Genomic DNA, 27,584 nt, shown 5'->3' on the forward strand with positions numbered 1-27,584 from the left:
TAAAATAACGAGATAAATCAATAATTACTGCACTGAATGTTTAAACGAATTAGGAAAGTTGTTGAGAAATTTGTATTGTATTTCCTGCAACCAAAAAATGAAACAAATAGATAAAATTGGCCCTCAAAATTCTTTGTGTATTTTATATGTTTATAAGTGTATTTAACAATTTATTTGACAACATGATAAACATATAATCTAAGTCTGGTTGGTCCTCTAAAGCAAAGCTAGCTAAATGCTTAGCATCGTGAAAAAAATTACTGGGATGTAGGCTAGCTTGCGCATTCTTCAGCCAAGCTAACTACATACTGCTACATTTTTGTCTCAACCCATGGAAATTAAACCAATATGTTTATTTCTGCTAGATATGCTAAATGTTTGTTTACTGCGTTGCAGTCGACTGTCGTGCTAGAAGAAGAGTTCACTTCCGCTGACACAGGTGACAAATAAAAAGATTGGCACAATTTTCCAATACAGGCACAGTTTTAAAATGAATTTACAGTCTTAAGCCTCAGAGGGCGTTGGCAGCGAGCGAGCGGTGTGGAGGAGAAGAAGAACTGGCGGAGAAAAAAGGCACTTCTGAAAACGACAGATACTGGGCCTGGAGCTGCAGCAGGACGCAGTGCAAGAGTCACAAAGGAGTCCACTCATCTCTCTAGGCAAACATGGTCAGGGTAATCCACTGTGGAGCAGATACAGCATGTGATTTAGGGAACGCTACCTATGAATAAATCGCAGGTACTTTATGTACAGACATGGTAAATAAACATCATGTGAATGTGCGGCCATACCTGGAAGAATGTGAGGGATATTTGACCGTCTGCGTCTGTGTCCAGGGTTTTAAAGGTTTCTTCAGAGACAGAAACAAAGAGAAGCATTTATCGACTTTTTCAGCTGCTGAGCCTCAAGCTACAGTTACAAATTTAACTGTTTGTGTGTGTCTGCTTTTTAAGACACTGGAGGTGTGTTAGTCGGAGGACTCGACTCACTGAACATGGTTTCCAGTCTGACCAGGCAGGTGACGAAGTTGTCGAAGTCGACCGACATGTCTTCCTCCGTGTAGCGCAGGATGATCAGCTGGAACAGGTGGTTGGTCAGCTTGAAACCTGCATCCACGGGGACAATAAAGGGATTTACAAATGTTTGGGTGCAAATAAACAAGGAATTTACTGTTTTTCTTTCCCCTTTTTTCTTTTATTGAAATGAAAAGGAACAGCACCTGCAGACTCAAGAGCCATCCTCATTTCGTAGGAGCTCATGGTGCCCGATTTGTCCAGGTCAAACTGCCTGAATATGGTCTGGATGGAGTGACATACAGGAAAGAAGAAGATGGACAGAAACCAAAAAACTGTGAGACAGCAAACAAGAAAATAAAAAAACAGTCCACTGGCTGGATGACAAAATAAGCAAGTGTCTGACGCAAGTACCATGAGGAAAAATCGATACTATTTGAGATCAAGTCGGTGGGAACACTGTGTAAACTCACCAGGTATCGTTTAATCTTCTCCCAAAGAACGTGAAACTCCGTCAGGCCGAGCTTCCCGCTGCCGTCCGTCTGATCCCAGGAGTTAAAAAAAAACCCCAACTGTCTGTTATCTGCACCCCAGAATTAGTAGTGGTTGTTACCCAGATCGTTTTAAACTTACGACCCAGATGTGATGAAATCTGGGCTGAACATGCCGATCATGGAACTGTGAGATCTCTGGTTTCTGCCATTTGGCTCAGTGTTATCACAAGAGGTCAACATCTAGTCAATGAACCAGACTGCTAAAAAAAGTCAAACACCGTTATCAGTCCGTTATCGGTTAATATTCATGTCTCTAACACAAAATAACAGCCACCGCAGGATACGTCCATGAGGTTAATCATGCTGCGACAAGCTTCCTTTGTGAAGCCGTCTGTCTTCAGGTCTTTATCTGTGTGGAAGAGAAGTGAAGACAAAAAGAGGAGATGATCTTTTAACCATTTTTAAAACCCAATTCTGTGATTTTAGTGAGTAAAACTTGAGCTGGACAACTGAGAGTGGGCTCTGCTGCTACTGACGTTTGCTGATGATCCTGTTCAGTATGGTCTGCAGCTCGGTGACACTTATCTCCATGTCCTGTTGACACAAACGAAAAAGACCAATTTACTTCATAAAATTATTTCACAACATCAACTATTTCACTCCCTGCTGTTGTGAGATCTTACCGCCCCAGCCAGCTGTCTGAAGAGATTCTTGAAGCTGGCGTCGATCTGACTCTCCTCCAGCTGAGTCTGAAACACGGAAAAGGTTGTTTTTTTTAGTAAAAGTCTTGTTTCATTCTACATGGTTAGAGGTCATAGGTCACAGGACAGCGTCTCATCATCTCACCTCTGTTGGAAGATCTGCCACCACATCGTCATCAAGCTCCCTGACATTGAGAGAAGATTTTCAAAATGTTAATTTGTAGAAATTCTTAATTTCTGTACAGTTCAAACAAAAAGACGACAAAACACTCAATATCTTAAAGTAGGAGTGTGCCAAAAAAAATCGATTCACATAAGAATCGCAATTCTCATTTAATACGATTCAGAATCGATATGAAATGTCCCAAAATTGATTTTAAAAAATAAAAAAAATGATATCTGCTGGCTGGCGGCCTCCATTTCCTTTGAATTTAAAAGGCAGGATGTTTAACTGCACTATTTTTTTTAATAAAGAGGCATTTTAGTTTTGTTACTTAAGCAATATGTGATATTGCTTTTATGCAACAGTTTCAACAATTCCATCTAAGCATGGATAAATGTTTAAAACTCAATTAATGTGAAAAAGACACTTTAGTCATTCTGTCTTACAAAGCAGAGGATCCTTTGCACACCGATAGACTGAAGCAGAAATCATTATGAATCAAATCATAGCCCCAAAAATCAGAATCGAATCGAATCGTGAGATAGTAAAAGATTCCCACCCCTGTCTTAAAGGTAGGAAATAAAGAACTGAATGAACAGGATACATGCACACAATGTCTGATACGTCTTCACCATCCAGCTGTAGCTACTCACTCAGAGTCAGCGGGCTTCTCAGAGAAAACCCTGAGGACAAAGTCGGCCTCTTTGTGCGGCTCGAACGTGGACGGGACGATGACGTACTCCCCCGCCGGCAGCCGCAACCGCGAGCTGACCTCCCTCAGGTTGATGAAGAGCTCGGAGCGAGCGCTGGAGGCGTGGGTGAGGAAGAAGTCCCGCTTCAGGTGGACCCCCGACCTGCCCGTAAACTGAGACGCAAGATACTCTGCTTACAGTAAACTTGCTTAAAACAAAAAAGGGTTTAATGGTGTGCTGTTTATTTGTTCTATCTCACATAAAGTAGAAAACACTCTTACCTCACCGGGAACCTGTAAAGAACAAAGAGAACATCAGTGAGGTGATGAGGAACAAAGAAAAGTGCAACCACGGTGGTCAACGTGGACAAACTCGTAGGTTCTCTGACCTCATAGAGAGCAAACCCGATGGTCTCCATGTCTTCGCCCTCTCGCCGCTTCTTCCTGCGGTCCTTTTGCATGAGGGCGACGAGGAAGCTGCAGTCTGATTGGCCGGGAGCATCTGGATGCTGCAGGACGAGCTTGAACTGAGGGTTGAGCCAAAAGGTTGCTGTGTGGACAGGTAAAGTGTTATGGTTGAAACTCTGACCAACTAGATATCAACAATAACAACAACAACAGCCTCTTCGCATTTCCATGAATCCTTCACCTATAAATTTATTCATTAAAATTTCCATGGGTAGGACACCGTTTTTGTTGTTTCAGTAACTGATTTAAACAAGACACACTTGCACGTCTCTGTTCATGCTGGGGCAAGTCCAAAATTTATCTTAAAACAGGCCATTGTGTCAAGGCTCGGAGTTTAAATGGGAGTCACTGGTTCACATTCCTAAAGTAAATTCATCCAAATCTTTCCCCCCCTTCCTCCTTCTACACATCCTTGTTTTTGTAACATTCAATTTTAAAGAATCCCCAAAAACCAAAACCAGTCTGGTGATTGCTAGAAGAATCTCAGAGGTGCTCAACCCAACCTCTAGCCAAACCCTCCATCGCCTCATACCTGGGAAGTTCCTGCAGCCCCCGGCGGTGCTGCCCCTCCTCCACTCCCCCTGGTAGAGCGAGGAGCTCCACTTCTTCAGCTGGTTGTTCTGCAGGGCGTCGGCCGTCAGGTTACAGAGCTCCAGACGGGTGAACTCGCGCAGGAAGTCACTGAACGACATCCTGAGAGAAGGAGATAGGTACACTGTTTATCCCCAATGCCATTTCCATAATCAACAAGACACAGTAAAGGGGATCTTGGCATGCAGATGTTACCTGTATGTATGTATTTTTATCATGTGATCATTGTTGACTTATGTTGTTTTGTCTTATGTAAGTCTTACTGGCAAGCGTCTGTGTTCTTTTTATGTAAGTGAGACCAAAGATGAATTTCCTGCCTTGGCGGGACAATAAAGTTTTTCTATTTCTATTCTGTTTTTCTATTTTTTTTTTATCCCATTTGTCCCAACTGAGCCCTCTCCTTCAGCCCTACCCCTCAGTTTTGGGCATTCGCATCAGGGGTGGGGGTATCCCGATTCTCTTTTGGATGAATGGGCTCATTGAACCTTTTTACTGCTTGTCCGAGAATGGGAGCGTTATTATTATAGATTTTTTTTCTTTTTTTATCGTAACTGGATCTGTGTATTGTTATAGTATATAACTTGAACTTTTTAAGAGGAGCCCAGGAAGACTAGCCTGTCGTTTGTGCGTCAGATAATGGGGATTCTCAATAAACATTAAACAATGTCAGTTCATTATGACTGATGAAGACATATTACTGTACACAAGTAATGTGTCATTTTCTAGGGGGAATATTTCCACACTGGGGCAAAGGGATGGGGTAGAGACAAATGACATACAGGACTGGGCTATTGACATCAACAGGTGTGTAACATATACAATCATATTAACAGTTCTCTGGGCTCTGGAATAATTTACGTATTGCACATACTGTAGAGAGCTCTAAATAATGATCATTACAGTAAAATCATCATCTGAATCACTTATGGTAGAAAACTCTGAAGAAACTGTCAAAAACGTAAGTACGTCACTAAGCTAATAGTTAAAATGCTGTATACTGTATACTCACCAAAATTCACCGTCCTCACTGCGGTTTTGTAGGCGACCTCTGACGGAGCGGTCCACGTTGTCCCACTCTCTGGAGCTGAGGAATTCACAAATAGAAGTTAAACATTGTACACGATTTAGATGCTGAGGTCAAAGAGACACCAAACTTACAACCCGGGTCAAGAAAAACATTTACAAAAACTGAACAACTTGAATGCACCGCACCACTGATCACCTTGTCAGAACTCTCAGCACTTTAAGCACTTTAATCAACATACAGTTTGCTGTGTTTCCCCCCTCACTTTATGATGAACTTGTTTTATCTTGTTTTATTTTATTTCTTTTATTATGTCTGAAGAGTGTCTGTCTTTTTAATGTGTTCTTGAGCCACGCCAAAGATGAAGATGATTTTCTGTGATAAACAGACAATAAAGTTTTTCTATCTATCTATCTTAAGGCTAATTTTGTGTATGTTGTGTTTTGTAAAAGCTGTTGTGTTACTTTTATATGAGATTTCTTTTTAAAGCAGCTTCTCCAGTCCTACACAATGTATTCGTCCCTTCTTCTCTCTGTTATTTAGGCCAGTGTGGACATCTGTATCAGATTTCATGGCAGCGCATTCATTCAGTGGCTCTTTTGATATTCCAGTCTAGTCCACAGAGCTCCCACAACAAAAACTATCAGACCTCTAAACTTTACTAGGCAACTGACTCTGTTTTTTAAGGTAGAAACTTTTCACTTTTCACTTTTCAAGTACAAACATTTGGTTCAAACTTCCATGAAAACCCTTTGTCAGTACATGAAGACATTTCTAAACGTTAAAGTACCAGAAGAGCAGCGTGGGTGGAGAAGAAAAACCTTTGGTATGTAAATAATGATACATTATCTTCATTTAATGAATACCATCACTGTTACACAACACTGAAAAATCGAATTATGAATGTTTCTTTTTTTTCTTCCAGTACATTTTCAGAAGCTTCACTTGTGAGGGAAAGTGTGTTAACCGTTGAAAATGCTCAACAGGACTGTTGCATAACAGCGCTGAAAGGGGAAATGTCTGGTATTTTACAGTTTCACTACTATAGTAACATGATCCGTGCAATCCCACCCACTCTGCCATGAGGACAGCTGCACACCCGAGCTGAACCGCTGCTTCCTCCTCCTCCTCTTCCCCCATCAGCTTTTCCTACTTTTTGCCTCTCATGAACTCTTTGGGATCAGACTTAAAGGGATAGTTCACCCAAAATTCAAATTTCACTCATTATCTACTCACCCTCATGTCGACTAAGGGCCTGGAGAATTTTCAGAGTCCTCCGTGCCTTCTCTGAGTTACGCGGGGGTCCGTGCAGCAGTATTTGTCCATATAATGGTTGTGAATGGTGCTCACTTTTCTTCGTCCAAAAAGACACACCAAAAAACATCCAAATACCTCCATGCTGCTCGTCTGTAATGTCCCTCTTGTATTGAAGCCCCGACATGAGAAATTGTTCCGAAAAAAATTAAATAAGTCTATGTTTTAAGCTTGTTTGTAGTGGAAGCTCCCAGTGTCGCAGTTCACTGCTCTTCCTGTGATGTGGTCCTGTGATATGGTCAGTGCAAATCACGCAAGATTTGCACTGACCAGCGGAACAATTTCTCATGTCGGTATGTATGTACAGACGAGCAGTATGGAGGTATTTGGATGTTTTTTGGTGTGTCTTTTTGGACGAAGAAAAGTGAGCACCATTCACAACCATTATATGGACATACAGTGCTGCGCGGACCCCCCCGTAACTCCGAGAAGGCACGGAGGACTCTGAAAATTCTCCCAGCCCTTAGTCGACATGACATGAGGGTGAGTAGATAATGAGTGAAATTTGAATTTTGGGTGAACTATCCCTTGATAGTAGATATAGATAGATAGATAAAGAAGTTTTGTGAGCTCATTTCGTGTTTGTGGGCCTTTGTGCAACATTCAGGTATATATAGTAGTTTACCATTTAATGCTACAGTTATGGTTAAGTTAACTCTTACTTGTCGCTCCAGGCTCCGGTCCACTCCACCTCCCCCCACGGGTTCCTGATGCGAACCAGTTTGGTCATGTTTCCTCTGTACACCACCTACAAGGAACGAAACACCACCGGACATTCACCATGTCTTGTCCCAGCTTAACCCACTTCTGCCGCGTGGCGTTGCACAGCCGTGACAGTCATGTGTCTGTGTGTGTGTGTGTGTGTGTGTGTCTGAAATGAACTGTTACAGTGAAACTCGCTGTAACAAAAGTACAACATCAGCCCAGCACCATTCAAATCAAATGGCAAAGCTTTGATTCCAACAATGCTCGTCGACTGTTTCTCAATCAACCGTGGAAAAATGAAATCAGGAACACGCTGTTACTGTAGGAAAATATTGCAGAACAGTGTGTGCAGCAGGATTCACACAGTTTAGGACTTAATCTATTAATAAAAATGTAATATTCGTTCTTGTGTTTGGAGCCGGCAGCAACTAACATCTTTTAGACACGTAGATTTTACAGGATAACTTATATTTATATAATATAATACCTTAGGTTTCTGTGATTCTGAAAGAAGATTTACTTCAACACATAACTGTCTCAGCAATGACTTGACTCCAATATGTTTTTACCTGCTTTAGAGCAAGATAATTAAGTTTTAGAAAAATTGATGCACATAAAACCAGACTAAAACACACTTATATAACATGATGTTACATCACACGTTTTAACTAAATATTTCTCTGTATGCTTTGAGTTTTTTGTTGATCATTTGTGTTTAAAGCAACAACAAAAAAAGCAAGTAACATCACTGGAATCACTCAGGAAGCGGTTGAGCAGGTAGCTGGAGTAGGGATGCTCAGAAAAATGAATGCCATCATGAGCAATGACAGTCACCCACTCCATGCATTAGAGGTTTTTAGAAAAGTTGTTCTTATCCCAATCAGTGTTTTTATTTATTTAAATTTGTTTTATTTAATGGTTGTATCTAATGGTTGCTGTTTCCTTTTGTGTCTGTATGAATGCTGCTGCTGTGACACGATCATTTCCTTTACGGATTAATAAAGTATCTTGATCTAAAATCACCAAAGCTCTATCTGTAAAGTGTCCATGCACTATGTAAATGTATGTTTAAAGGTAACTTGTTGCTGCCATTTGTCTGAAAGCTTCTCAGAAAAGGTTTTTCTAATCATTAAGAGACTTTCCTAATATCAGTCAAGTACATTATGTAACTGTGTAACCATATGTTATGTAATTTATTTCCCACTTTGGGCCTGTGAGGACTTGATGCTCCGTCATCATATATCTGCTCATATATCCTCGTCCTCACCTCGTCCACGGCTGTGACGGAGTAGGCGTGTCCCTTCACCAGCTTCTTGAAGGTGACGGCCTCCATGTCTCGTGAGCTGGTGATCTGAGGACGGAGAGAGAGAAGAGTCAAGGTCACTGAGGTCCACGGTTTGGACAATCAAGAGGACGTATCTGCACACACCACCACCCGCTCCACATGTGACAAAGTGTTAGTGACATCAACGGCTCATTCGTTAACACTGACCAATTTGACAGGGTTAGAAATCAATCAGTGAGGTTATTGTCACTGGTTGTTTTAACTAATTCAAAGGCAGACGTGACGGCTGCAGTCACACCGAGTGTGTGCGTAACCAGAGCCACTGACACATGTTCGCACTGTTTGTCGTCACTCTGGACTGCACATGGCTCACATGCACAACACCATTTGTCTTTAATGTTGACACTGTTGACCTCACTCATTCAAAACAATAAATCAAAGCACTTTCATATTTGTAGTTTATCTCATGATTTGACTATTCCTATTGTGTCCCTACAAAGTTTATCCTTCAGTATTTGTCTCCTGAGCCTTTTCCTGCCAGACTCGGTCAAACTGGCAGCTCCTCCAGCCCAAACTAGTGAGCCAACAGGGACTATCCCTCAACAAGACGGGACAGTTCAAGTCAATCCTGTCTGCAGGTTTGTCGAACTTCACTGCCCTCTGCTGGTGTCAGTACAGATCAAATTTTCCAGCTGTGCGACCTGGCAGATATCTACAGCATACCTGCCTTTCCTGACTTTCTAGTAACAGAAAAACAAACTAACACATCTGATCTACAGCTAACTTTGACCTCTGACAAGGATCAAACAGATGGTCCATAGTGCCACACATTATAAATCCAACCGCCTCCTCTTTGATTCATAACATGTCCCTCAAAACATATTCAAAGCACAAATTATCATTCTGTGCAACATTTCTGTACTTTTAAAACAAGTGAGGGTTCAGTATTTAATTGCTGTGAGGGGCTTTGAGACTGGAAAAGGCTGACTTCATCTCCACAGGCTGCCGTTGTGTCTATTTTCGCACAAAACACAGCGAGAGGTAATGAAACTCAGGTGATAAACTGTTTTTATTATTTAACAGAAGACAATTTAAAATCTATTTTGTCAACGTTGATGTTTTCTTTCCCCTACTTTGTGATCCCAAAGTTCAGTTTAGGAACTGATTCATCACCTCGAGGACAACTGAAAAGCTCCGTCACAAGCTAATTAGTTATTAGGTCATTTTGGGAATGTTTACAAATTATAACAAATTAACATGAGGCATTTTTTGCTTGATCCTTTAATCCTTTTTGTTTAACCCCACAGGGGCCCCTCCATGTTTTAGGGCCCTGCAGCAGCTTTCGCTATTTGGGGCCCATTTTAGTTTAGTCACCTAAAAAGTTTGTTCTCTACCTCAGGATGGAGCTAAGTTAGCTATTTCCACTTGTTTCCATGCTTTGTGCTAAGCTAAGCTAATTAGTCACTGTTGCATTGCGTTGCATCACTGATAATTCTCTATAAAAACTCTGTTTCATCCATTTTCACCATCTCATTTCTTTACATTGCCATTATGGTATAGATCATAGCTCCTTTAATCAGAGAAACACACTGTGTTAGTATTAAACCCATGTAATTGTTCCCATTAGCTTGGGTTTGCATGTTGCGGTACTGACGTCAATGGAGCAGCCCAGCAGCGACCCCCTGTCTATGGCCCTCTTGATGATGCTGAAGAGGTCGGAGGGGGCTTTCTTCAGCTCGTACATCTCCGTCACGCCGCCGGTGAAGTCCTCGAAGCCCTCTGATGTGCTGCCCCCTGACAGAGCCTCGTAGCAGCCATTGAGCCTGAGACAAAGCAGAACATACGTTAGCAGGCCTTATGACTGCATGGGCTGCTGCTCTTCATACCAATATTTACACAGACATTGTGACAGTTGTTAGTTTCGGTGCAAAGAGAACAGTATGTTCTGTCAGATGGTAATACCTTATACCAACATGCACATACTAGCAGAGAAACAGCATCAATGCATAAATCTTTTGACGTTTACATAACAGTCTCTGCTCCGTTGCCCCACTCTGCTTCTTCTCTGCTGCTCCCCATCTGGGAAGCTCACCTAAACTTGGCAGTCGCACACGTCTATGAATAATGTGCGTCACTTTTGCAGCTCCACACATTCACAACCCAGCACTCAGCTGTCCACCGGGAGCAGCCAAGAGGCTGGAGTTACAACATGTATTTCGCAATTGTTCCCTTTTCTACATCCAGTTTTAGGATTGGAGCAGAAATCATTTGGACATGGTAGGAACTCATGCATCTCAAATATCTTTTTAAGTTTTTAAACACAGAAATCCATTGTTATATGTTACAGTGCAGAGCTCAATGTGGGCATTTTCAAAAGCTTTTTTCCATGTGACACAAATGCGTCATTTACAATCTGTCTTGTGTGTTTATGAGTCTTACTTGGCGTAGGCCTTCTCCAGCAGAGCGCTCCAGAACTCGGTTCCCTCCGCTGAGTGGACGAACAGCAGCTTCCCGTCCTTCACCGGCAGACGGTCATCGATCACCACCTCCACCCACTCTCCAAACTGCCAGAACTGCACCACACACAAAAAAATAAATAAAACATAAGTAAGAATACTCAAACAAAATACAACAAACAAGGTTCATGAAGACACAGACAGTACATAATATTTTGTTACCTGAAGCTGTTAGTCAGTCAGAGATTAAACTCCCTGGATGGGTAAAGGTGTATTGATTGTTATTTGATTTTTATTTGGATTGGTGGTGCATGTTCAGCCTTTTCAGACTGTCAGTAAAAGTTGAAATTACACTATTAATAAAATCCTGCATTGGAATTCCTACTTGAAAATATTAAAATGTGTGTAAAATGCAGAAAGACACTTGTCACAGTTACTTTGTTGGGTTACTGGGCCATTATTACTAATATTACAATGTAAGATGTGTCTGTTATTCTTATGTCTTATATGCAAAATGCACTTTTTTCCTCTGAACATTGGAGTTTGATGAAGTAAAACTATGACGAAGCAGAAAATGGAAATACAATCACAACCTCTAAAACTGCACTTGAGAACAGAACTTCTTGTCACAGATCGATCAGCCTCATCTTATTTCTGCTTTATCCCTGATTTATCATTTGTCTGGCTGGACAGAGAGACAGATGTTCCTTGACTCAGCTCAAATTTCCTTTATTTTGACATTCAGTGAACAGGAAACAGGACAAGGAAGGAAAAACTGGTGACAAAGCTTTTATATTTCAACTTAAAAATGAATCCAGAGGCTGAATTAATCACAAGTTTCTCTTCACCTCCCTCACTGATACTATACCAGTCCTGCTCTTGACTTCATTAATTTCTTTTGAAGGTGATAACTGGATGATAAACCAGGTTGAAAAAAGCTTTGTACAGCTGCAGCAACACTGAGGTAAACGAGATTCTTTCAATGAAGTTGCATCAATTGTTGCGGCATTGGGCTGTTAAACATGTGGTGATGACGCTGTTGGCCAGCAGGGGGCAGAAGAGACCAACACAACATATAAAAGAGAGAGAGAGGCGGTGCTGGAGGTGGAGATCAGGGGGGCGGCAACATAAATTCCTGCCGGAGCCCTTTCACAAGCAGAGCGACTGCAACGAGGGTCAAAAGAGGCTGAAGTCAAAGAGTCAAATGATGCCGACTCCGGCTGTTGCCTGGAGACACAACCACTAACTTCATGCCCCAAATTTTTTACAATCCTTAAAAATCACTGACAAGACACAACAATAAAACCATAAAACATGAAAAAAAATCTATTACTTCAACATTAAATCCTGTACGTCCAGTTCAGTGTTGAGCAAGTTGGTGCAAAAAAAAGACACAAATTTGCTGAAAAACCAGTTACACTCACACTGATACAGAGGCCTGAAGGCAGTAACACAATAAACCTCATGCAAAATAAGATGGCGCAAGAAATACATCTTAGTCAGAGTAACTCAATTTGTAGATGAAAGAGAGAGAATGTAAAAGAGAGAGAGAGAGAGGAAGAGGGGGAAGGAAGTTGCAGGATTTATTATGTTAAGGCTGGAGAATGTGTGTGTGTTTTTTTTGTCTTGTGTGTACAGCAGAAAGATGGAGTCCACCTCTGGGAGGAGCCGTCACACACATACACACACACACACAAAACTTCCAGTTAAACACTGCTGAGCCTTTGTGTCACATCTCACCACATGTGTGTGATGATGACACGCAGCCACGGAGCTTGAGAAACCCTCCCTCCACACTGGCCCAAACACTTTCTGTGTGAAAAATATTGCGCTATAATAAGAACATCAAAGCTTATTCTGCCCTAGTTAACGATTTCATTTGATTCTGACGGCTGAGATTGTTGCCTGGTTTATAATTTATTCCTCTTCCCGCTGTCTGTCTGCCTCCCCTCCCTCCTTCGCTCGCTCGCTTCTCGTCCTTCTTTTCCTATTCTTTCCCGTTCCCAGCTCCTTAAGCCAATTAAGATTCTCACCGCCAGCGCTCATAATTACATTTTTGGGCATGACTCACTCAGGTTCTGAGGCTTAAAGGATCCACAAACCCGTTTCAGAAGGTGGGGAATCCCTCTAAGCCTCAACGGTGAACAAAGAGTGGAAACATGCTCAGGCACAGAGAAAGAGAGAGAGAAAACAAAACAGGAGAAACTGCAAGTCATGGAAACGAGGAGGCTCATAAGAACATGAATTGGCTGCGATACAAACTCCACCAAAAGTGGTTGATGCGCAAAAAAAAGAAAAACCCACATGCATGCAACAGAACAAAAAGAGGACGATGAAAGTAGGACAGCAGCTCTTCCACTAAATGGAAAGAAGCCATATGTATTTATGAGCCATTTAGCTCCGGTGCACACATACATTAAACACATGCATGCATTTACAAGCCTTCAGAGCAAATTAAACTATTATTTCCACTCATTCTAACAGACAGCAAATGCATGTGTAAGTGTGTGTGTGTGTGTGTGTGTCTGTGTGAGTGAGTGTGCGTGAGAATGTATGAAGGGCTGCAGCAGCGTTTAACAAAGTAAAAAGTGAACACAGTGTCTCTGGAAGTAATTAGAGAAAAACAGGCCTTGGCTGACTTCTCTGTTACTGAGTCATCAGCCCCAGCAGACTGTGTGTGAATGGCAGCTCTGTGTGTGTGCGTGTTTGTGCATGTGCGTGTGTGTGACAGTATTTATTGATCCTTTGATAAATGATGAGTCGCTGCAGCACAGAGAGCTCAGAGGGTTTCAGTGTTAGCAACACACAGACACACACACGGGGTCGACCGATGGGTCCCCACCCCCCATCCTATAACCTAACCTGCATCTGTGTGTGCAAGTGTGCAAGCCAGTTTGATTTATCCGTTACAGTATATTTGGTGTTACGGCTTCCATGACTGAGCAACCCAGTTAGCAGAAGTGAACCAGTGTGTGTGTGTGTGTGTGTGTGTGTGTGTGTTCTCCAAGTTCCTATGTGTAGTAACACGGTGCTTTGATGTGGAAGAGCTTCCTCACACTCAGCGCCGCGGACTGACAGCCTCATCAAACAGAGCGGCTGACTCAGCTCACAGCTTCACTAGAGATGGTGTAAAATGATTAATCAAAAATAAAACTAATTTCTCTTCCTTCTGGCTCATTAACAGTTGAAAAACATTGTATATCTATAAAACTGAGGTGACTAACGACCAGTGGAGATATAAGATTTGGGAGCAGATTTTCAAAGTAAAAGTCTGATTTCCCCTCTCCAGCTGTTCTGGCAGATTCCTCTGCACTGGAGAACATGACAGAAACATGAGAGCAACACTTCTTGAAACACTGATGGATGCACCAGATGTGCACACACACACACACACACACACACACAGATAAAGAGAAGCACACACTCAGTTACAGATAATGAGGCATGTGAGATCACAGGACAGACAAAACTCCTCCACACAGCACATCATTAACGGAAGAGTGAGACAGAGTCACTGCAGTCGAACACGATCCTCTCTGAACTTTAAATGTTTCAAACTGCTCATTTCATGTCATTAGTTTAACTTCACAGGTCGATGGTGATCTGTGACATTGAGCTCCTTAAACTGGAAGTTAAAACTCATTTAAGTTGCTTAAGAAAACGCAACAAGGTGCAAAAAGGTAAAAATATGAGTGGATTTGTGTCTCTAGAATGGAAAACAGTTGTTTCTGCTTCATTATTGGGTGTAAAATAAGGAAGAATAACCTGAACACACAATCCTTTCAACCATAAACTTTGAACCCAGTCCCGTCACTTCTGTAGAAAACGACACAATGCACAAACTGATATCAAACCACTGTTTGCACCACGTCTCAGTCTGACACTATAATGTGCGCTGTTATTCGTCTGTTCACTGAGCTACTGCAGCTACAATCTGACGTTTACCTGTGGTTTTGTTTGTGGCGCTTGAACGCACCACAGTTTTGTATACAAAGTTCAAAGTTCAGCTGATAAGAGCTCTCTGCCTGTGGCGAGCGCTGCAGAGTAGACATAGCAAATATTTAGTGTTTACGTCACACGGCGGCACGACCGGTCCCTTAGACAACAGAGGTGATAGATGTGACTGATTACATCGCCTCTAGGTTTCTCAGAGAATGGGTGTTGGTCATTCACATATGGCTGAGTGAGCTGAGCGGCGGGGTGTGGTCGTGGATCTTGGATGACTCAGATAATCCTGAGAAATCCTGACTAAGAAATACTCATTTGTATGCAATTCAATATCTATAAAACAGCTTAAAACTGTGTCTGTACCTGGAAGTGAAAGATGCCGGCGTATCCCTGCTGGAAGCTCTGACCGTGAGGAACGACTCTGTGGAGGAGGGAGGTGTTTAAGGTCAGCGAGGCGATGGCCGCCAGCAGCCAGCAGTCCCCTGTGGAAAACAACACACACAGTAAATACAGATTTAATTACAGACTGTTTGATGTGATGATATTAGAGTAGTGACCAAAATTATTACAAGACTTGGCATATTTAATAGGTTTCAGTTGTTTTTGTTGAATTGTCCATTAATCATCATTACGCTCTATAAAAATAAATAGAGCCATCCACCATAAGAAGATTTGAAGTTGGAAAATGAACTCGACAGATCTATTGTACGATCAAAGGGAAAAGCTTTGGCTTGAGTAGCAGAAGGCATGATGGGAGAACATTAGTGTTGAAGTTCTCAGGAAATATACTGACACCATGCCAGAGAGATGTGCTGCTGTCATTGCTGCAAAGGTGGACCTACCAAATATTAAAGTTATATATTAAAGATTAAAATTGTGCTCAGATTTCATGAACATTATGAAATGAAATCATGTTTTGGAGGTAGAGTATTTTGGCCACCACTGTATATATTAACTATCTTACTGTACTGTAATTATCATGCCCTTTATCTTTGTTATTTACTTACTCTATATCATTATACAGTATATATTATCTTGTATATTTTTATATATTTTGCAAGCATCAAGCATCTCAGTGTGGCATGTATCAGCCTGGCTACTACGTGGTACATTATATTACATTATGTAAGTAGGAGTTAGCATTTCCACCAGGACTCTTGTTCCTTTGCACGATCTTATTTCTTTGGTCAGCTGTTTTTCTCTTATAGGTTATTGTTAAGGCTTAAAATTATTGTTATTGGGGGTTGGTACCCAATCTTGGAGCGTGGGGATGATGATATCCATATATATTACAGTCGTTTTCAATGGTTTTCGCTTGTATGCAGCCATTTCTGGAAACAATGTTGTGTTTGGGAAAAACTTTTCAGGATGGAAAGGCCTGGAAGAGCGCTGTATAAACGCAAGTCCAGATGCAGGATCTTACTGTAATGACAACTTAAAGTAGAAGTAAGCGATCCGGTCGTTTTGGCTAACTTCTTGTCAGCCGATGGAGTTAGCAGCCCCCGCCCTCGTCATGGATCTATTGGTCCTCGTCCCTACGTCACCACATTCACGCGCATCCCTTGGCTGCACACACAGCCCTTCATGCCGTTCTCTCTCCTCATTGGATAAAGGTTGTAGGATACAAGGAAAGTTTTCTCCTCGGCTTACAGCAGAGCAGAGTGACTGACAGACCCGTGTTTCGGACCAAACACTCTATGTAAGTGATTGCTGTCGGAAGATATAACTATTTAAGACTTATATTAACACAAATATTCCGCTTACTTCTGCTTTAACAAGGTGTAACTGATACTTCAATAATTATCGGCACTCTTTGATCGTTTGTGCCAAAGCTCGTGACTATAATTTAATCTTTCCTTTTGTTCTTTCATATCTCGTACTGCAGGGTAATGACACACAGCGCTATTGTTTTTATCTAAACCAAAAGCCGTTCATGTACGTATTCTTTCGCTTTTGTTTTCTCACCCATTTCTCTTCTTATCAGGTGTATAAGCCATAAACAGCCCCTGATAGCAGTTTATGGGTTGTCTGGCTGATAACCCCTTAGCGCTGATAAATGCTATTCAGTCATGGTGCATTTTGGCTGTAGAACAAAGTGATGCATGATGTTTTCCCGCTCAACATTTTTTGGGGGGTTATTGTTTTTGCATTGCAGTTGTTCCTGTGGGACTCTGAGAGGGGGTGGGGGGGCGATGTATTTCATTAGCAGATGGAGGGGGCTACATCCTGCGTTGCCAGGGCTGCTCACACAGAGTGAGAGTGGCCTTGTTTACAGATGTGACGCAGAGAAACAAAGCATGAATTATAGATGCAGGATACATCTCAAGCAATCAGCTGTTACTGGTTCTGCTGGGCTAACTCGCTTCTGTTTCTCCTTCCTTCAGGCCACATTTCTCCATCTGTCACTCATTTCCTCCTAATTCAGTTTGTATCTAACAGCTTATTGACTTGAAGGGCTCAGTCTTATTTACGTACGGACGACTGGCCTGATTGTCATCTCACAAATGCAAGGAACAACCTCAACACATTCAGTTAAGTTCATCCATATATTTCAGCACAGGAAAATTATTAGAGAGGCCAAAATGATCCTAATATGCAATTTTAAAGGGATATTTCAACATTTTGGCAAATTCGCCTACTGCCATAATCCCTATAGTCTTAGGGGTAGGTTTGTTTCCTCTAATTGTCATTGCAAGCTATTTTTTGATCGGCAGGGCAGAGATACGAGCTGCTCAGCTAACGCTAAGGAGGCATATGGTATTTCCGGCTTTCTCTCATCAAACTCATCACAGTGATGACATCACCAGACGCACTGCGGTGGGGGTGAGCCGCCACACAGCTTGCCAGTTTTAGATCTTACCCAGATTTTTTGACCACTGGGGAAGGAGCCATATATGTCGATTGTTATCGGGTCGACACGCATTTCAAAAAACCTGCGTCGACCTGATAATTTTAGTGGGAAACGACTTTTGTTTCCATGTTTGACGTATCTCATAACAGAAGATCACTTTGTCGGAAGCTACAGTGGCGCAGAGTGAGGAGACGGGCTAGGATTAGCTTCTAGCATGCTAACTTTAACAGACAAAAAGACGTTGCTGGTATAGATTCGACCTCTGGAGACAAGAAAAAGGTACAGTACCAAGTTTGATACTGAGCTTCTAGTGTTTCTCTTAGTTAAAGCAGAAGTAAGTGATATATTTGTGTTAATATAAGTCTTAAATAGTTATATCTTCCGACAGCAATCACTTACATAGAATGTTTGGACCGAAACACGGGTCTGTCAGTCACTCTGCTCTGCTCTGAGCCGAGGAGAAAACATTTATCGTATCCTACAGTTTTTATCCAATGAGGAGAGAGAACGGCATGCAGGGCTGTGTGTGCAGCCAAGGAACGCCGTGAATGTGGCGACGTAGGGACGAGGACTGTTATGGTGCGTTCAAGGAAACTCGTATTTTTCCAACCGTGAAGTGGTACCATAGACTGTAAATGGTACCAGTTTGATCTGGTACGAGTTCACCGGTCGGAAGTTACGAGTGGCCGTTATAGTGACTTTCACCGGTAAAACAGGTCGGAAAAACACGAGTGGGTTGCCTGGAACGCTACAAAGTCGTAAGTTGTGACTTGAAGCTGTAATTTACGATTTCAAAAGCCTGCCTGGAACGCAGCATTAGCGAAAACGACCGGACCACTTACTTCTGCTTTAAGTAAACTGCTGCTAATGCTAACGTTAGCTCTGTAGCAGTCCAAAAACTTAGGAATAGCTCCTTTGGTATCAAATGCGTCAAACTAACTGTCATAGTATTTCATTTTTCCTCCTCTCCCCACCCTGACCTGTTGATATAAACCTGTTTCACTGGAATAAATCCTTAAATCAATCAGTTATTATCCCAGCCACACCTGAGCCTCCTCTCTCAAGGTCACTTTGTCAAGAGGAGAGAGAGAGAGGAAGCTCCAGTCCAGATTTCTCCAATTTAACTACATTTTGCCGCTGGCTGCCTTCCAGTCGATGACCTGTTTCACTCGCCGGCTGCCAACATTCCTCACTCGAGCTTCTCCGGCAGATTAAATATCTGTCCTACGTCTCTTCTGGTCCTCTCATGGCTGAATCAGGCAGTAAATAACAGTGAAGCAGTTGGGATCTCCTCCGGTGGGACTTACCCAGAGCCCCCTGACAGATGTCTGTGCGAGTCGCTCCGTCTACGATGAACTCGGGCCGCTTGCAGAACTCCTGTTGGGTGCACACAAGACAACAAACAGACAAATTAGGTTGGTTGTCCTTCCCTTTGGACACATATTTCTCCTTTTTCTTTACATGCTGACTGCAGGATTGCATAGAAAGTATCGAACCCAATTGCATTAAACTTGGGACAGGGGCCAGAACCCATTACATTCCTGTGTGGATCCAGATCAAGAGGCCAATCCAGGAATTATTTTATCACTTCCCTTAATATTGCGAGATAGGCCATTTTCACCACTTCCCTTAATTGCAGAGGAAACAACTAAGACATATACTGTATATATAGTAGCCTATTGACGAGTATGAGTTTGGACTATTTGATTCTGATCCAGGTAATAATCCAGATCTGGTGGATGTGTCTAGTTTTTCCCAGTATTCCCGGCCTCACAAACCATCTTCAACTCAGCGTGTTATGCGTGAGAAAGCCAGCAATGATGAGGCTATAAAAAGAAATACTCACAAACACACACACACACACACACAGCTGCACACAAACCAATCCGCATGGTTGAATTCACAGAAACTTGAAGCACCACACACACACACACAGACTTTTTACTTGTCCTTCCCGGCCTCACACACAGGGCACAGATTTTTTATTTTTAAAAACACCACAAATCCTCTTAATGCAGCATCAATATCACAGATCGTGCAGTGCATTCGCTGACTTTTGACTTTTTTTTTTTGGAGAGACAAGACCTTTGCAGAGCATTAGAGCTGACACACATTCACAAATGTCCACACACACACACACACACACACACACACGCATACATGATGGTGTGCACACTTTAAATGGAAGCCGCAGGAGGAGCTCAGAGGCTGCAGTCACGTAGACGATCACGACCCCGCAAGCTTTTAAGATCACGGCTCGTCTCGCTGCAGCTTTCACAGGGCTGACAGCAGCGACCTGTCACGGTATGTGGGAATCAGACAGTAACGAGTGTGCCGTGTTCGGTGGGACTGTGCCGTGATGGCACCTAATGAAGACGGTCCCGCTTCGCTCTCTGGTGTCATATTCGGCTACAGTGAGAGCACCCTGGTGTATTTATAATGTAGCGAGCCCTGATGGGAGACCGCAAGAGGAACAGACAGGCATGAAGGCACGAATCAAGATCAAGAGGAGGATGTGATACACTGGCTTCTTCCCAGAGACACTTCAACTGGAACAAACAGGATTCCTGACTGGTGTTACTGGAGCATTAAAGTACGATGGCCCAGAGAGCACAGAAAACACTCCTAGCCCTTATTGTGCCCTATCATCAAGCATTATTTAAGACTTTTAATTGTCACACCTATTGCCTCCATATATATCATCTCTCTTAACCCAGAAATCACAAAGTATTGGTATCCGTCTTAACTGTTTTTAACACCACTACAACTTGTCTGTTTTATTCATGGTTTTATTTTTTCCTTTTAATTGTTTCTTGTTTTCAGCTAATACTGTTTTATGTTTTTTTGTGTTGCTGTGAATTTGCTCAATGCCATTGTAAATAAGAAACCCTCCTCAATGGTCTTATGGGTATAAAATAAAGGTTTGAATGAATGATTTCACAGTTGGACGGTGGACAACAAACCTCAACCAGGTTCGTCACTGCTAATTAGAGGAACTTCTGTTGTGTCAAATTGAAGATGTTTTCTGAATTTGCAGCACTCTTGTGTACATGCATGTATTATTATAATTTTAAGTGCATTAAGCTCTTGGAGGCAGGGGGGGCACGATATTAAAATCACATCAACACCTCATTTAAGTTGCTGGCAACAAATGCAATTTGGGTTTCTTTGAGGGCGCAGTTATATTAAAGGGTAATAAAAATAACAAAACCATTAAAGCAGAAGTAAGTGATATATTTGTGTTAATATAAGTCTTAAATAGTTATATCTTCCGTCAGCAATCACTTACATAGAGTGTTTGGTCTGAAACACGGGTCTGTCAGTCACTCTGCTCTGCTCTGAGCCGAGGAGAAAACATTTATCGTATCCTACAGTTTTTATCCAATGAGGAGAGAGAACGGCATGCAGGGCTGTGTGTGCAGCCAAGGGACGCCGTGAATGTGGTGACGTAGGGACGAGGACTGTTATGGTGCGTTCAAGGAAACTCGTAACTCGTGTTTTTCCGACCTGTGAACTCGTACCAGTTCGATCTGGTACGAGTTCACGGGTCGGAAGTTACGAGTGGCCATTATAGTGAATTTTCACAGGTAAAACAGGTCGGAAAAACACGAGTGGGTTACCTGAAACGCTACAAAGTCGTAAGTTGTGACTTGAAGCTGTAATTTACGGTTTCAAAAGCCTGCCTGGAACGCAGCATTAGCCAAAACGACCGGATCACTTACTTCTGCTTTAAGCTAATTTGTCACAAATCTAATTTCTTCACTAAGTGTATCTGCTAATTTGTGTTTATGAGAAAACTCTGTTACTGTCTGTTGGAGTTTATTTACCAATATCCTGCAAAGTGCATGTCAACAGTTTGGTAGTTTCAATGCAGCAGAAATGAGCATATAATCGCATTTGGTATTCTCAAAAGTAAAATAAAAATATTAATATCTCAGCTCAGACACCACAAAATTACTCAGATCTATCACAGCTCTCCCACCCCTCCTCCACTTCTCACCGTGGGCCTCATCCAGCGGACTCCTTGGGTCTTGGAGGATCTTGGTCCGAGCTCGTTGAACCCCAGAGAGGAGGAGGCGCAGGGGAACATGTTGTCCTCGAACAGCCTCCCGCTCCGGAGGCTCTGGGCTTTCAGAGACTCGTAGTCCTGACCCAGAAGCTTCACCGCGTTGTGGTTCTGTCCCAGACCTTCGTCGCGGTCCCACTGGCTCCTCAGCCTGGCGGCCATGCCTGTGGCGTAGATGCGCTCCTCCACCATCCTGAGCTGTGTGGAGGTCGACTGTCGCTCTCTGTTGGGTTTGTGTTTTTTGTAGGTGTGGAACTACAATAAGATGTTAGAGTGCTTCAATAATGAATGAGGCGACTGTGACCTATTGCAGCAACAGCTTTTACCTAAAGCACTGCGGCGGCACTGATGTATATCTGGTATGAGGTGGGAATGGCCTCGATCATAAATCAGAATGAAACATCAGTATCCATTAAGAAGCTTTTAAAATATTGACAAGACCAGGCTGCTGCTGCTTGGTTGCGGTACTTGTGGTTCAGCTGTGGATGGGATGCTTCGGATGCAGGAACAATCACAAGTGCATAGAGGCTCCGACTGTAGTTGAAGTGCAGAGGGAGGTCAGATCCTGTCCTGGTTCACCAGCGTTCACCAAAACCCTGAAAGAAAAGAAGTTTAAGGTGAGACACTACAGGTGAATAGGGTAAAAACATTTAACTAGAAGATATCACCATGAAACTTTCCAAGTGTATCATTTATATTAAGACAAATATTTTTTGTATTACAAGTTTTGTCATATGTGATCTTTAAATATGTAAATGAGGCAATATCTAATGAAATATGCGCTAATTTGCATACATTTACAGAACCAAAATCTGAACAATGGATAAAGCTACTTGCAAAATTCTTGTTTTATTTTGTTGACATTGAGTCAGAAGTTGTGTTTTTAGGACTAAAATGTTGTATAGATCAGGCTGTGAATGATTTATCAACAATTCCCTCTGTAAAACCCTTCAGAATATTGACAGGAATAAAACTGGAAGGTTTGGTGTCTGTAAGTGTATTTGCACTTAATTGTATGCACTGTCTCGTCTGCTCACCTGTGGGGGTATGTGTGTGTGTGTGCAGCAGCTGCATGTATGTCCAGCACAAATTTCCTGCGGGACCAAATAAATTAACTTAACTTAACTTAACTTAAGTGGAGATTTTGGGCGCAGAGTCTGAGGAAAAACTCATTTTGAGAAAACGGTCTTTAAAGACTTGTACTGTAAAATTCCATAGATTGTTATTGTCAGTCGTACTTTTACGACTGGTTGCGGATATGGAAGAAATGACCATTTTTGGAGCCTACATAATTGTTCAGGAGAGAGAGAGCTGTACAATAATACCTGACATGACACATGTCAGACAACAGGCACAGCAAGTAAGAGACAAAATGCAGTAAAATAACCACCTTAATGTGGATTTTCTACCATTTCTTTCGACTTTTCTGAAAGAAGACATGTTAAGGACGAAAAATAGCCCAAAATCTCAAAATTGATCAGTGCATGAAAAAACTGTTTTTGCCTGTAGTGTCTCACCTTAAAAAAGTCAGACACAGAGCAGAAAGAGAGGAGTCCATACATGTCTCTATACGTCCAACACGGACAAAAGCAGCAGCTGCTACACCCTCTAAACACACATTCAGGGGTTTGACAGACAAACGATCCCGCTCTGTTTCTTCAGTCAACCACACACACACACACACATACACATGTTTGCTATGCATAGCAAAGGGATTAGTCACAACGGTCCTATCAGTGCTACTTTTACAGCACGGCGCTAAATGGGTACAGTGTCAGTCAGTCAGTCAGTCAGGTGTATTAAAAAGTGAACTGTGGAATGGAGGGGAGGGGAGGGGAGAGGGGTCTGTGTGTATTTACAGTGCAGTGGGAGAACAGAGGGTGTGGTGTGGCGTTCACTGACTCTTCATGCACAATGAAGAACAAGCAAAAGCTCTTTCCTGCTCTTTAATTAAGCACAGCCAGGGGAGGAAGGAGTGTAAAAGTGTCATTAGTGCCACTGGAGCTTCACTAGAGTTCACCTCAGCTCCTCTTGTCTCTGCATCACTGTGACGTGAGACAAAGACTAAGAATAAAGACATTATTGGGTTTTTTTTATCCACTTTAAGCTCTGCGTTTTCTTTTCAGCGCTATCAAAACTTCACACTCTTCCTGTTTCGAGCCTCGGCTGTCAGTCACGTCAGCAGCTGAACGCAGTCGAGCCTGTCATTGGCACAGAGAGGGTGAAGTAGGAACCTGGTTACAGTTTCCTCTGCTGGCTGTGAACCACACCCATTCAAACATGGCTCCCGCTCACTCACTCACTCACTCTGTTCCTGAGAAATGTTCCTACTCACAGGAACATGAAGTTTCCAGGTCTATTGTTTTACAGAGAGTGTGAGGAGTTGCTTTATTATGCACAATTATGCGAGTGAATGATTTTCATTACCAACCACCGGTGTACAGCGTCTCCTTCCTCCCACTACACATATCCAAAACTATTTCTGCTGTTCCACTGTTACAGCACTAACACAATCACCACCACTTCTTACCTCATCTAACCTCAGTCATCTGCACTCTGCTTATTATTAAATCAAACAAAGCGTCTGATTAAATCTTAATTTTGCTACTTTTAGACGTTACACTTTAAGACTTTGATTTGGTTATGGTCTTGGAATGATATTGTTCAAAATAAAGTACCTTGCTACCAAAGTAAAGCGCTCTATTTCTTCTAATTTGCAGACGACGCCCTGCTTTATTACTCGATTCCTCCATGAATGCTCCAACTGCCACCATCCCTGTTTGTGTTGTTGTTTTTTGTTTTATTTCTGTCTCAGCCCATGTGAGACTATGAGACAGCAGCTGCAGTATACAGCTGAAGTGATCAGATGTCTGCAGAGGCGAGGGAGGCCAGCATACGTACACACACCTTAAAGGACAAAATGAGGAAATGGACTTTGTCTCGAGTCTCACCTTAATCACACAACAAACAAAACTTGACCTTCTCACGGAGACCTGTAAATCCATTTCTAGCACACTGCGGAGCGTTCTTGAACGTAACTACACATATAGATGCGTCTAATTTATAGATAAAGCAGAAGAGAGAGAGGGAATTTATGTTTCAGTTTTTATGTTAACAGTAAACTAATTGATCCAGTTCAAAAGGAAGTACAAAGAAATTCAGTATGTATAGGAATGAGGATGTCTGACAATCACAAGGTGCTTATATTTACCTTGAGTTTGTCTTTGTATATGTGTTTGTCTTTATATATGCCTATTAGAGATAAGAGAGATAAAGATTAGTGATAATATATGATATAAATTAATTTATTGTATAGATTATAATGATAAGGAAGCTTGATAGTTAATCTATGAATAGGGGGTGGGAATAAATCAGTTTCACTTCTTCACACACCTTTACGGATCTGAAAAATCCAATTATTTTCATTTTCAATTATTTTCATTTTCCATGTGTTGTCTTTGTAAAGTATGTATTTGTTATGTCTGTCCATTTACTGTATTGTTTCTTATTTCTTTTAACATGTCCGAAATAAACTGAAACCAACTAACTAACCATGCAAAATACAGGTATTTCAATGCAAAGTCACCTGCTGTTACCACAGATCCCATACCTACAGTAAAAATAAACTGTATGGGATGTTTTCCATTTTCATGAGACTGTAAAAACTCTAGAAAATCAACAGAAGCAGCTTTGAGAGGACGACTCTGATCAACAACAAAGTGTTAGGCTACATGCTTCACCAACATCCCAACCATTTGGTGGTTTGCATCTCTGCTGCATGTTTTATCGGGGCGCACTCAAACCCGCTGCGAGTTCAATCTGGATGCTGATGAATATTTCATTCCCCCTCACATGTGAAACACACTCACACACACACACACACACCCTTTAGAAAATCCTCCACCTCAGTGCAGGTAGTGACATCTATGAGAAACGACAGGCATGTTGAGGCACATGCCGTAAACTGTGGCCTCTGGGCTTTCACCCCAGCAGCTAGAGTCTAACGGCACAGAGCCCAGCTATAAGACAAGAAGGCCACTCAGTGTGGGAGAGACAATAATACAGTTAAATTGAAATCCACACACTCAGCTAGACCATAACATGTTGTGATTACGTGTTATGTCACAGCTTGTGTATGGAAATAACGTGGAATTTCCTCCGTCCTGCAGGGCGTGAAATGAACGGCGGCCATATGTAACCGACATTATCATCATACTCATCTGTTTTCAGCCTTTACTTAAGGAGGAATTAGGTTGCATGCATATTATGTTATTATTAGCTGTTATTATGCAATATGGAAGAAAATATAGGTCATGCAGCTACATGGAGAATAAGTGTCTACTGTATACTGTGTACACATGGAGTAAGGGGAGACACACAGGGGTCACATGAGTTTACAAAGACAGACTCTGAAACCAATGCAAGCGTCGGCCATGTGTGTGTGTGTGTGTGTGTGTGTCACGACTAAATTTCTGCTGATGTGTGTCTGAGTCTAATGTCCAAGTGGTTTCCCTCCTCACGACACAGTGAGTGGGACTCAGACTGCTGGAAATCATGCTGAGCGTAATAACTTAAGTAATGCCTGAGGGTGTGTGTGTACGTGCGTGCGTGCGTGTGTGTGTGTGTGTGTGTGAGAGAGAGAATGAAAGATGAAGTCCGGTGTTTATGCCATGAGTAAGCATTCTGACCCGCCTCTGGTGTATTTTCTGCATGCAGGCTTCATATTCCAAACACTGTGAAATGAAATATCCAAAGTGTCTTTTTGAGCATTGAAGCCATGCAGAAAATAGACCTGCAGAGAAACTACACACACACACACACACACACACTGTAGTGTCCACTGAGGGGGAAGAAACACTGACTGGAGGAGTGATTTCAATCAAGATGGATGATAAAGATTAAAAAAAAGATTAAAAAAGGCCTAAATAAATACATAAAAAGACTGAAGTAAACAAGCCTATAGAGGCTGATGCACATGAAAAGTTTAAGATTGCACATATGGTTCATACAGATAAGCAAGGGGGTCCTCGAGGGGGGTGGTGTGGTGTGGTGTAGGGGGTGTTCCTCTGAGGAGATAAAAAAAAAAAAAAAATCCAGCTGTCATCAAAGCAGTAACTTTCTCAAGTTGGCCAACGCCAACAGCTGGACGCTCCCCTCCATCAGAGCTGCAGCCACCGAGCACCAAGTCAACACACAGGAGTATTGCGGAAATAACCAGCGCCACATTGACAGATTTCACGGTTTTTTATCTTGGTGCCGCCTTCAGAAAACTAGACCAAGACCGATCTTACAGTGAGAGGGAGGCGATAAGTCACAGTTTTCACAATAAAACGCTTCACAAACTTCACTAGCTCTCCTCGTGAGGCGTACAAAAAAAGTTCAGACTATGTGTGCCAAAGGTATTTTTAGGTTTTACAGCCTCATACAATACAGTCTACGCGATCTGAAGATAGTGTTGATGAAGAAATGTCATATTTACCTTGCAAAGTATGTCCTGTAAAAAAACAAAAAACAAAAAAAGCAGCTGTTTGGACATTTAACATACTACTTGACTTTCTCTTCCCCCTTCCATGTTTAGTGAAGGTCCGTCCCCTCCCCTGCTCTCTACCAGGGCTGATGGTAGAGACGCCCCGCTGCCTAATGTGCCCACCTCATTGTGCGTCTGCGCACTGCCCGCTACACATACAGCACACTCTACTGTAAAAGAGGGCGTTATATGCTGTGATACTGTGTGCTTTTAATGTAGTTGTTTTGTAGTTTTATCAGATCAAAAACATGAAATATGATGGAGCAGTAGATAAGCATTTGTTTTAA

The 27,584-nt window shown here is 42.1% G+C and overlaps 1 protein-coding gene across 1 annotated transcript; it reads right to left on the reverse strand.

Moving 5' to 3' along the window:
* Positions 1-121: 121 nt before the first annotated feature.
* capn1 (calpain 1) lies at positions 122-27,378 on the reverse strand. The gene is made up of 22 exons (XM_085759939.1): positions 27,250-27,378; positions 21,705-22,366; positions 19,012-19,081; positions 15,217-15,335; positions 10,889-11,022; positions 10,104-10,272; positions 8,432-8,515; positions 7,122-7,207; positions 5,131-5,205; positions 4,063-4,223; positions 3,452-3,612; positions 3,345-3,356; positions 3,025-3,236; positions 2,354-2,393; positions 2,191-2,256; positions 2,044-2,101; positions 1,852-1,916; positions 1,487-1,555; positions 1,220-1,298; positions 990-1,106; positions 792-850; positions 122-682 (listed from the first exon to the last, which is right to left on the reverse strand). The coding sequence occupies exons 2-22, from the start codon at positions 21,960-21,962 to the stop codon at positions 656-658; spliced, it is 2,121 nt and encodes a 706-aa protein (XP_085616065.1). The 5' UTR covers positions 21,963-22,366; positions 27,250-27,378; the 3' UTR covers positions 122-655.
* Positions 27,379-27,584: the final 206 nt, after the last annotated feature.

Source organism: Trachurus japonicus, chromosome 18 (genome assembly GCF_045865225.1).
Source record: "Trachurus japonicus isolate A0001 chromosome 18, Traja_1.0".
NCBI classification, from domain to species: domain Eukaryota; kingdom Metazoa; phylum Chordata; class Actinopteri; order Carangiformes; family Carangidae; genus Trachurus; species Trachurus japonicus.

Bases quoted from the DNA above. Each gene is read 5' to 3' on its own strand.
- capn1 (XM_085759939.1), bottom strand. From the start codon at position 21,962: ATGGTGGAGGAGCGCATCTACGCCACAGGCATGGCCGCCAGGCTGAGG. The intron at 2,102-2,190 runs GTAAGATCTCAC...TTGTGTCAACAG, and splicing joins TCAGACAGCTGGCTGGGGCG to GACATGGAGATAAGTGTCAC. The intron at 851-989 runs GTGAGTCGAGTC...CTGTCTCTGAAG, and splicing joins CAGACTGGAAACCATGTTCA to AAACCTTTAAAACCCTGGAC.